At 36.6% G+C, this 12,260-nt stretch overlaps 1 protein-coding gene across 6 annotated transcripts in view; it reads left to right on the top strand.

Annotated features, from left to right (window-relative positions):
* The window catches only part of UTRN (utrophin), a 341,969-nt gene that overhangs the window by 249,739 nt on the left and 79,970 nt on the right, over positions 1-12,260 (top strand). For all 6 annotated transcript variants that reach the window (XM_041423524.1, XM_041423522.1, XM_041423525.1 and 3 more), the window contains one exon: positions 3,380-3,509. In XM_041423524.1, the coding sequence (XP_041279458.1) occupies positions 3,380-3,509 (130 nt within the window). The remainder of the gene's footprint in view (positions 1-3,379; positions 3,510-12,260) is intronic.

A 12,260-nucleotide genomic window follows, 5' to 3' on the forward strand; every position in this document is an offset into this window, starting at 1 on the left:
AAGGGAAGTGAAGCTTTCATTTTAAATCATTACCTAAAGTACACAGTAATTTTGCAGTTTATATTTGTTGTATGAAATACAGTGGTATGAATTACTGCCCAAGTTGCGTACAGCCCCTTTTTGTATGACCAATATAACTTTAAAATATTATTTTGCTTTTGTAAACATAAAAAAGCATAGTGTGTGCAAAATAAAGGTGTTACCTCTGTGGTCAGTGTTCACTTTTTCATTTTGTATTCACATCTGCATACTCAACAGGACTCAACATTTGCATCCATGTGTTTAGCTTATTAGTGGGCAGTTTTCAGTGACAAGTTTTGAGATGCTTCTCAAGGGTTTTTTTGCCATATCTTCACCTATTGAATCTATACCAAAACTCTAGTGTTAATTTTCTCCTAATTTCCTCCCTGAAACACATAGCCAGCAACAGGAGAGGAATTTACCCTCTACTAAAACCTGTGCTCCACTCAAAGCTTACAAATGCTTTAACTGTTTTGGTTCTTAATGCCAAAAGGAGAATGAAATAATGTCCTTGTCTAGTGAAGGAGGCACATCCATTCTAAATAGCTAGTGGAGGGGTATCTCTTGAAAAGCTAAATAAACCACTGACATATGTGGTTGTACTTCTTATTATATAAAAACATTTAAAATCAGCAAATTCAGTATTGTAGGTTTTATGTTCCTTGCTGGGCTTTTTATGACTTACTTTCACTCTGTAGTGTTCCTCTAGATATGATTTTTCCAGGGAAATCTTTATTTTGTCTGTTCAAGACGGATGATATTTCAGCTCAAGATTAGATTTATAAGCGGGTTTCTTTTTTTTTTTTTTTTCTATTGCAGAGAGGTTTGCTGGGACAAGATTATTGGTATTATTGGTATGCTTGGTTATCCTTGCGGTGTGTAGTCTCATTGCTCTTCTTGTTTACTGGCAGAGAGACACAGAGAAGTATATTGAGTACTGCTAAGAAAAGGTTATGCAAGCCTGAGTGCATTATTTTTGCACCTGTGGTATAAGAAAAAACCAAAACTAAACATAGTCTAGGAGGTCTGTGGTGTACTCAAGGTACTCCACTGCTAAATGATTTTAGTAGTATTAATTCAGTGTATGGTTTATTTTATGCTAAGAGAGTTCTCTATCAAAAATATTGATAAGGATTGCTATGGATGACTTATAGCTGATGAGCTGTATGGGCCAAACTCTTAAAATCTTTGTGCTGTCAACTTCAGTTTGAACTACTTCAATGGCAAGGATGTTGGTGAGTTAAATCCAAGGTCTCTTAGGTCAAACTTGATTGAAGTTTTATTGAGGGTCAGGAGAAATTGATGAAACACACTATGTGAGGGTAAACAGGACAGACAGAGCAAAAGTGATCTATCTCTAGATTGTTTCTAACTGCTGGAATTTCTTAGCATACTCAAAATGTGACATAGCCTCCCTTTTCTTGTATGCTTTGGAAATATTTTGGAAGTTGTATGGAGGGGAGAAAAGTAATTCTAGAAATATTCCCCACTTCAAAGTGTAGTAATCAGCCTTCTGTTTCTGACAAAGTTTTTGAAATTAAAATACATTATATTTTACTGATGCATCCACACAGGTTCTGCTAACCCAAAGTCTTTTTTAAATGGGGAATTTTTCGAGCTGTAAATACTGCCTTCCTTCTTTCTTGAAAGAGATTCCTGCATAGAGAATGCTTTAATGATTTGTAACCTGTGGGTGATTCAAAGGGTCTTATTCTAGTGTGTGTAATGTCAAATTAAAATATTGATAAATACTGTGAAGAACTGAAGAGATTCTTCAAGAATGTTGCTTTTACAATACTTCCATTTCTGTATTTTTTTTAAATAAAGAAGGCTTATTTTTTAAATTACAATTTTCATTATTTACTACATGTAGTATGTACTGAATCCTACAAAGAATATTATTGCTATTCAGAAGTATACAGAGAACACTGTTGTCAAGAGTGTTTATGTAAATACAACAGTTAATGCTTACTGAAAGTTGGACTGTATAATGCAGGTTCCTAAATGTAATGGAGATTACTGTGTTTTCAGTGCTTAGTTTTTCTTGGGGTTATGTATTTATTTACATGTTTGTTTATATATTTTATTTGAAGCAATAGAATGGAAGGATTTGGAAAGATGAGGAAGCTAAAGGAATGAAGTGGAGGAGGAGGGAGGAAAAATAACATCTTGCCTCCTGCTAAGCTGAAGTCGAGATGAGGGTGTTTTTTGTGATTGTGGCATCAAGAGACTAAGTAATGAAACAATAAGACAGCATTTGTTATGCTTTTATTGTATATGTTTTTCAAACTTTTCTGTAGTAGAACACTCATTTTGTTGTATAATGTTGTCAGCACTGGTTAACTGCTTTTTTTGATCTGGAATGGGACCTTAGCAAATTGTGACAGCAAAATAAACCTTGACTTTTAAATTAGAACTATAAAATATATTGTAAAAAGTAAGCAGAGCATTCTAATAATATTTAAAGTATCTTCTTTTGTGTTTCTGTGTGTAGAAAATAATAATAAAAAAAACCAGGAAAAGGAGTTTCCTTCTAGGTGGGACAGATTTATGGTGGAAGAAAATGCTTCATAAGAAACATAACAGCTGACTACTTATAACCTTTTGTTTTGAAAAGGTTGGTTACATTTAAACCTTTAATAAAGTCATAAGTGCTGGAGACCATCATATCCTGAAATTTATTTCTACCACCATGAAAAAATCTTACATAAAAATGTTTTTTTTTTCTTTCTGTATATATATTTCAAAGGATTTCTGCATAATAAAGATAAAAATATTTTTGATTAGGTAAGAAAATTGCTTTTTCAGAATGTGTTATCACTACAAAATTTCTGGTACATGTTTTCTAAATTTTAAAAATATTAGTAAATAGCGGACAGAAACAAGATGTTTCATTTTCTAAGGACTGTTAACATTTTTTTCAATTCACCTTAGCATGTAAAATAATTTACTGAACTCTTAGTAGATGCAATTTGCTTTTATTCCAGGTATCAAAAAAGAAAACACTGTTGTAGCAATCTACTATAAATTAGCAATTCTGTTGAAAGCAATAAACTCATTAAATTTAGTTTCTAATGGAATTTTAATGTAGTAGTTTGTTTTGTTAGGATTTTTTTTTAAACTTGCCATCATCACCTTTCTTGTATTCCTCTCTTCAAGTCAATTTCCTAAAAATTACCCTTCCAGCCTCAATTTCTTGCTCCTTCTGGTTTGTAAAATTTGCATTTTTATCTTGCAGTCTGATTAACATTGGCTATTACTCACTCACTAGGCAGGTCTGCTTGGAGAAATGAAAACAGAAAAAAATATTGTTCACAAAGTCAAGTTACAAATGCATTCTTCTTTCCATTCTCAAAAGGCACTGAGGCGTGAACTGAAGGAAAAAGAGCAAACTGTTCTCAACGCTGTGGACCAGGCACGAGTTTTCCTTGCTGACCAACCAATTGAGGGGCCTGAGGAACCAAGGAGGAGCTTGCATTCAAAAACAGGTCAGAAAATACTCACTGCTGGGGAGGGTCAAAAAATGAGAGACAGGACTTGCATTTCTCTAGTGCATATTTTATATCCCAGTTACTTGCTCAGATTTTTCTAAATGGCATCCTGATGGCTTTTATTTCAGTGTTTTAGACTCAAGGGTTGCTTTCCTGCTTTGTAAGATTTCAATGGAAATTTGTAACATTTTAATGGAAGAAGTAGAAACATCTCTTCTGCCTTTTCCAATTTTTGGTTCAAAACACCAGTGAAATTTTTTTCTTAACATAGTAACATATGCACCTTAAATGTAGTCAAAATAGTACTTCAAGGATTCCCATTCAAACATCCATATGTCTGTTGCAAAGTTTTACTCCACAAATAGAAATAAGCATGTTTAGTAGTGTATCTCTTTAGAAGTAAAATAAATTGGCTTTAGGAAGGCAGTCATTACGGAATCCTTAAGATTTAAATATTGGGTGAATCATTGCTAAGGAATAGAACCACAGCTATGCTAGAAACTGTTTTTTGCATAGTATTTTTTGAGATATTACTCTAAATATCAGAGGCCTGCAAAAAGTTAATAATTTTTCTCCACTCCCCCACAAAATAGGAAATTATCTCTGTAAGTTCTACAGTCTGATATAAGCTACAGCATTAGGAAGTCTAACTTTTAGTTACACACAAACTGTTCTCAGAAAAGGTAATAATCTGCTTTTGCAGAACTGTCATTTGCTGTAAGGTTCTGTATAATTTACAAAATTACAGTATACCTGCTTTTATCAGGAATTAGTTTTTTATTTCCATACATCATCTTATACATCTCCATTGCAAACTTCTTAAGTTTGTTCAGTGGAAACTACTAATCTCCTGCATCCATACTATGTCTTATTTCTGTACAAATGTTTAAGTGGTTTCATATTCCCTAGTTCAACTTTATCACAAAGTCTGAATAGCTGGTGATTAAAGCCAATGAACCATTTATCTCATTGATTAGTGCTGCTGACACTCGCTTTACTTCTGTTTTGAGCTCCTGACTTCTGAAAATATTCCGGTTTTTTTTACGCTCGAATCCATTTGATTTATGGCATCTCCAATGTTTTAGTTGGTCTAAATCACAAGCAACCTTGCAGTTGAAAAGTAAGGATGCTCTTTGTATATTTGTTCATTCTTTCATACAGAAGTCTGAAATTGCAGGTTCTCGTCTCAAAAACATAGAACCTCTCAGTGCAAATGATGCCAGTACATAAAACCTCGCCAATGCAAAATGCTCATTTTCTAATAGGATTTGGTGTCAATGATCTAGTCAGTATTGATTGATGGGATGCAAACTGCAAACGCAAACTTCAGATTATAAGATGCATCATAAATTGTTGCTATCCAGTCTATTAAGATGAAAATTATTATTATTTTGTGTTATGACAATGGCAGTGAGAACAGTATAACAGGGAATTTGATGACCATGGTAAACTGCATCGCAATGACATCCATGGTCTGCAAGTGATGTGTGCATGTCTGGTCTAGTCATCGTATTTAGAAACCTGTCATGTTCAGGCTGGGGAGCCTCATACATGTGCACTGAACTTCTTTTCCTCTTTCTTCTTCATGCTCAGTACTTACATGGACTTAGTTTTTTGAGCATGTGATGAGTTAGTCTTGACTACCAGTCAAACTCCCACCCATCCAATTATGTCTTCCACGGCAGTGGAAAGGAGGCAGGAGATGGGAAGACCATGAGTGAGAAAGCTCATGGGTGAGGATGGCGATCAGGTGGGTCACAGATGCAGATCCTGTACAAACTACTGTTGTGGACCAAACAGGCTTAGCTTGGGGAAAGCAAACTATTTATTATCATTTAAAATAAATAATTAAATACTAAGTTATTTGTATTGCGGAAAAAACCTCACAAACTATTAAAACCACAGCTTTCCTCCTGCCTTTTACAGACTCAGCTTGACTCCCTCATTCCTGTCTCTTCCCTGCCTTGTTGGGGTGCTGGTTATGCTCAGAGAGGCAACAAGTGGCACGAGAGGGTGGGAAGGTGATGACTTCATGGTTAGCCTAGCATTTTCTGTCTCTTGCTTCTTTCCTCTCACACCTTTCCTCTGTGTGCTATCTCCATGGGGAAAATCAGCCTTACCCATGGGGTTGCTTCTTGTCCTCTGACTTCGGTGCTCCCTCTGCCGTTTCTCCTGTTGGTTCCCTTCTTCTCTCTGGTGTTTTCTGTTTCTTAAATACACTTTCCTTGGTGCCACCGGTGTGGCTGAGGGCCTCAGGTGTGCCCCATGGTGAGCTGACTAGAGTCTGCCATCCCTGGCACTGGGCAGCTCCAGCCTCTTCTTCCAGAGACCCCTGTGAAGCTCCCACTGCCGGCAGCGGGCACTCGCAGCCTGTGCAGAACAGGCCTGCACTTTCTGTAGATTAATAGACCTTCAGGCCAAAAGCTGTCTTTAAATCATTCTGTCTGAGCTCATATATATATAATAAGCTGTTAATTTTCACCTAGGAGTGAGTCTAGTAAATTTTTTCTGACAACTGATGCCACCAGTCTCCAGAAAACTTAATCTCTGAACTAGAAGACAGTCAGACACACACAATTTTTCTGTTATCAGTGAAGAGTGTGGACTTTAGTTTGCTTTTAAGATGTTAATTTTTTTTTTTTTTGCCAGCCTCTTGCTCACTGGTGTTCTCTGTACTTTATTAAAGTTAACTTGTTAACTTCAATGAAGTCCACTTCATGTTGATAAACGTGGAGTGTGGTTATGGATTCTAAACTGACAGTCTGTTTTCTAAAAATATTGGCAAACAGTCAACACTGCACAGTCTTGATTTGAACTTTGCTTTGGCTGATTCTATAATAGAAATAGGAAAACTGTTTTACTAATTCAAACTTGCGTTAATTGGAAATCACAGTTTCTTGAGGTTATTTCTTACCTTGTATAAGGGAAGGGGTCATTTTGGGGAATGGTTAGCTAATCTGAAGATGATAAAGGTTGTGAAATTGTTTTCCATTTTCTTCAACCTCTGAATCTAATTTTTTTAATCAATATTTTTGATCATTTTGTCCTTCACCACAGATAATTTCATGCCAAGGAGGGCATTGTTGCAAGGGCATGGAATGAGGCACATTTAGGAGAAAACTGACCAGAATCAGTTTTGAACTTGTCTGACTGAGACCTGTTTGAAGGACTTGTGCATATATACATACATTTATTGTTCCATCCAAAGAGAACACTTGTTACAGCATGCCTTATGATAACCCCTTATTTTCTCTAATGGTCTTCTTAATTTCAAACATATGACAAGAATGTAGTTTCAGGTTATGAGTGAGCCTTGGTTTCTTCTTTCCCTCATCTTCACCTTATATGTCTTTTGTTGGCCTTCTACTGTACCAGAGAGTAACTGGCACATTCAGACAGAGTACTCTATCTTCCAGGAAACTACTTTCTTAGTCAACTACATCTCACATCCATCTTTTTATCTGCTTTTGTTTTGCCATGTTTCCCCATCACAAAAAAAGCAAGCTTCAGTCTTCCTGTATTTGAGCTGCCTCAGCATCTGAATGGAGCTGATTGATAAGCCAGCAGGCCAGCTGCTGAATTTCATGGATGGAAAGGTTAAAGAAATTGAAAATGCTTATGTTTTTAGCATTTTTTTTCACTTTCCCATAGTATAGGAGAAAACTTTGGTCTAAAAATGTTAAGTATAATTCTCTATGGCATAGTTACAGCTGGCTTCTTAATTCCATGTACTGTAAGGTTACACGCCATTGGAAAGTCAAAGGAAAGCAGATTTCGTATTTTATGTCCCCAGGGTTCTATGAACTGATGATAAAGTTTTGCTGAAATTCTGTCCTTACATTTCCACTGAAGCAGTGAAAAATCCTATTAGATCATCACAGACCACTACACTGATTCTCATTGTAATAGTGAATGGTTCTGGGAGTCTGCAGTGTTGTCCAGCTACTTTAGTAATTTAATTTTCTTAAGGCAATTAGATTCCTAGCTTTGAAAGCTGCTATTTGGTAGCAAAGGTTGTTGTGATAAACACAACCTTTAAAAATAAGTATTTACCATCTGTTATCTCCTATTAATTGAATAGAAGGCCCCATAAATCACATCTGTGTTATAAAAGAAATATGCTAATAAGTATCTGTGAATTGTATGTAAATACTTTATTTAAACTTGTAGAGGGACAATATGTGTTTTAGGCATAAATAAAAGCTGAACTTTTTTGCTTACCACCACTGATATTTAGGTAAACTTCTCTGCTGTAATTTTTCCTTTTGCAAGGAAGATCTCACTGAAAATAGGCAATTTATTATTTTCTAATATATAACAGGTATATAGCAGGCAGCATTTCTAGTATAAAGCAAGCAGCGTTTCTATTCTAAATCACTTGTGTTTGTTTTCTAGCTATCACACAGGGCTGGGATTTTTTTTCCCTCTGCTGTGCAGTTGGACTGAGTATGAAGTCTTGACTGTTAATTAGAAGTGCTTAGGAGAATGAAGACGATGTAGCCCACTGGAAGCCAGTGGAATCATATCCAGAAATTGATTACACTATTTTCAACACTGCTGCATTCAGTCATGACTTTTAACAGTTTCTTCCCATGATAAGAGAAATATGCATTTACCCATGAGAGAATCACAAAACACTTCTCTGTCTCATTTTCAAAATTAGATCTTTTAGTCACCCTACAAGTTTAGTCCACTTTGGTAAAGCTTTGAAATTCTTCCTGTAGGGTCTACACAGTTGTCTGCTCAGAGCCATATTGGTAACATTCAAGGAAATTGTTTCCACTTGCTGAGTGTTGTGGAGTACAAACTTAGAGGATGTAAATGGAAACAGGCTGGCTGGACTTCAAAATGGTTAATTTTATTATTGGTTGATTGTTTGGTTTTTTTTTTTAGTTGATGAGAACCTTGGGATATAAACCTAGTCATATTCATTCTTGACTTGTAGGCTCTCTTGTGTCCCAGTTTTACCTGAAATACGGGATGTTCTCTGGGTGGAAGCATGTTTACATTTAGCATTTAACCAACTGCTGCTTGTTCTTAAACTTCCTGTTCCCATCTCATCAGGACTAAATTTTCTGTAAGATTGTTAGAAACTCAGACAATGCTTTCTCTGCAGCAATGCTAAAGACTTCATGATGCAACAATAGCACTGCTTTTTGATCTTCTGTGTAGGAGTTTGATCATGCGCCATTGTGCCTATTCTAATGCTCTGAAAGTTTTTGTAATGAGCACAGTGCTGTGTCACGCATTGCTTTTGCTGCAAAGATTGATTGAACCAAGGAAGAGGCAATGTGAGACAATGTCATGTGAGAAGGAGGCAATATGAAATCATCTCCAGTTCCAGTATATTTGATGAAGAATTGAGAGGAAATTGTTGCAATTTTGGCAAGATGTAAAGAGATTCACTAGTTCAAGGGTACATAATAAGGATTAGTTGGTTGATTGGAATGAAAACTGCTACAGCCAAATAGTTTGAAATCTAAAATAAATTCTCAAGCAAGAAGAATTTTCTTCACTACTATTATCCATATATGTAAGCATGCCAAGAAACTATATGCTGAAAATTCAGGCCTGAAAGTTCTCCTTCTATGGTACTCAGGCTGTGCTAGACACATAGAAAAGCTGTTGGAGCTTTCAGTGCTTTGTTTGTGACAAACAATGTATGGTAAAATCAAGATTTCTTTTCACTACAGAAGAGGACTTCTTTTACCTGACTGCAAGGTCAGTTAATATCTGTCCTCTCTAGTAAACAGATGGTCCAGTGAATAGAGGCTCTTCTTCCTCTGAGCAGCTGCTGAAGTGAGGATAATCTAATAAGTACCATTAGAAAAACGGAGTGGGAAGACCTGGATTAAACTGATGATTGAGAAGACTTCATATTAAGTATGAACAAAAGAGCAATGACTACTGTGTAAAATTTTTTCACAGCACAAAGGAATCCTGTCTGCTGATTTGTGTAATGACAGGCTGGTTAAATGAATTCCAAACTAACAGAAGAAAAATCTTCCTGTTAAGACACTTTCTTTGAGATTTGCAATTTTATGCTATGCAACCAGGATCTTGAAGAATATGATCTCTGCTTGAAAAAAAGTAATGTGTTGCTCATTAATAAGTTGGGCTTTTGTGATGGAAAACATAAAGTTATACAAGATGTATTTCTGTTAAATGAATATATGCTGAATGGTTTATAGCTCATAAAAGCATGTTTTGCTCTATTTCCCTAGTAAATGTCTTTTTAGTACAAGGTTTACAAGCACTTCCAAAGCTTTTGTAAAATAAAGCAGTCTTGCAATGAATTAATATTTTTCAAATACAACATGTAGTAGATATCCTTGCACAATAACATTGAATTGACAAATGATCTTCAAACATGTTTTGAGTTTCCGTTCTGTTGGGATACTTGTATGACCCCAGACATTCTGGAATCTTTTTCCCATCCCCAAATAAGAGACTAGTTCTTTTGTGAGTAAAGCTGCCTTGTTTTGGCTGGCCAGATGAAGTTAGGCTATTGTCCCCCTCTTGTAATCACTGAATCATCAAGCTTGTAAAAGACTTTCAGGATCATCTAATCCACTTGTTAACTGGGGACCACCATAACCATCCCTGAACCTAACCCTGGGTGCTACAGCCACTTCTCTGCTTGTTGCCTCTGTTTGAGCAAGAGGCACTCATTGGATCTGCTGTGTCAATACCTTTAAGGAAAGCCAAAGAGTTTTGCAAGATGTTCTGCTCTTACTATAAAGCTTCCCACATGTTCTTTGTCAAGCAACGGATCTTTTTAACTGGCTAATAATCTATCTTAGACGTGCTCCGGTCTTGCAGCATTCTGCTCTTTCATGCAGAGTTGGTAGATTTTGGCTCTGACAACAGATAAAGAATTATGTGACTGCATGATGTTGGATCAAAGTGGTGGATGCAGCTTTGCATATATGGAACTTCACCTTAGTCCAGTTTCTGGGTATAGCGTCCCCTGTATTCACATGTTCAAGATACCAACAGAGGAGGCTTTATCCAATAGGTCTGCAATTTTCTCTCCCCTTTCAATGAAGCTCAGTGTTGCCTTATCTTATGTAAGGTGTTCCACCTCTGGATATTCCCTTAATCCTCATTTATAAGTCTTGCAGCTTTCACTGCTGAGGTTTGGTTGCCAACAACCATAGCTGTATGACAGGAAACCTCAGCCTGTGAGAGAATCTGTAATACTAAGTGCTGATCCTTAGGTGCAGCTTGACTTCTAGATGGTTCACAGTCCCTTTGTCACTGGACTGTAGTGAATTTCCATTCATTCATCAATATTATTATTCTCAAAGGTGAATTATTCCAGAAGTACTTATGCTAACAACTTCTTTGATGTCTTTACATAGGCATTTTGTAGCTGTTCTTTTCTGTGTAAAAGAATTTTTTTTCCTTGAAGAGGGTTTAACTTAGAGCATGAGCTTTATTTCTTTTCAAAAGAAATGAAGAAATATTTTCTTTGCAGAACCTGGGGTAAAGATCATTCCAAAATGTGTTATGCTATAATGCCATTCATTCTACTGTGAAATGCTGTAAATCCAGAGACAAGGTGCAATTTATCACAGCACAGCTTTGGTCCTCATCTTTGTTCTGGTGTGTCAGTATCGCAAATTGTAGGTTACTGCCACGTCTCTGTATCCCAGAGCTGCATAAGTAGTTCATATCTCTTTGCATCTAGTTAAGCATTGTGGGATTTTTTTCACAGTCACTTCATTCCAAGTTTCTCCTCTGTGATACCTTCTTGCCACTGCAGTGTCCCTAAGCCTGGGTACAATCTCTGCTTTTAAAGGCAGAGTGCACACAGGCAGTGTTCTCAAGTAATAGCTTATGACACCCAACAAGTCATTGAAATATTAACCTAAGACACTTGGTAAGCTCAAAATATCTTTTGTATCACTCAGCTGCACTCTTTCTTCAAATGGCGCCCTCTTTTGAGGTCAAAACCTGCAGCACAACCCACAGGCTGGGTATGTGTCTCCCTTCCCTTGGTGCTGTTGGCTCTTGTTGGTTACTCTTGCCCTCCACTGTGCTCTGGTTACCATTCCTCGTTTGTTGTTTCTCCTACATAACCACTTCCCATCAAGGTCCTTGTGCTTTTGGGCAACACTCTCTCTCTCCATAATTTGTAATATGAATTATAGTTGCATTGTGCATTGATTTTTGTTCGTTTGGTTGGTGTGTTTTTGTTTTTTTCCCAGATGGCATCTGGATTGTCTTTTTGAATGCTCTTCTAGTGATCAGAGTCTAGCATATATCAATACCTATATGGGCTAACATGATTTGAAAACAACTTTGAAAGAAAAACCAGAACAAATATGTGGAACTCGTGGGCAGAAATTCAAACAACTCCCTGTTACTTTTTTATCTGGAAAAAAGTGACTTTTCAACAACAAATTGGAGTGTATTTCAATGTTTTATTTTGTGTTAATTACTTACAATATGCTTTTCCGTATTGGGTGCTATGGGACAACAGTTGCATTTAAGAGGCACAGTTGGTTAGCTTTTGCAGCCATAACTGTGCACTTACTTTGACATTCATCAGGCCTTTGTAAAGCAAAAACTTCCTTCCACAATTTCTGGCTGTTGCCCCCTCACCCTCCTCCAACCGCAGCAGCAACTCCAAGCTCAGTTATAATGATTTTAAAGACAGTCTATCAGTAAAAGGAAGATGGTGTGTCTCATCTGACTTACGACAAAAATAGTACTTTCATCTTTGCATGATTGTGTATAATT

This window comes from Onychostruthus taczanowskii, unplaced genomic scaffold, assembly GCF_017590055.1.
Source record: "Onychostruthus taczanowskii isolate IOZ18803 unplaced genomic scaffold, ASM1759005v1 scaffold78, whole genome shotgun sequence".
Classification (NCBI taxonomy): domain Eukaryota; kingdom Metazoa; phylum Chordata; class Aves; order Passeriformes; family Passeridae; genus Onychostruthus; species Onychostruthus taczanowskii.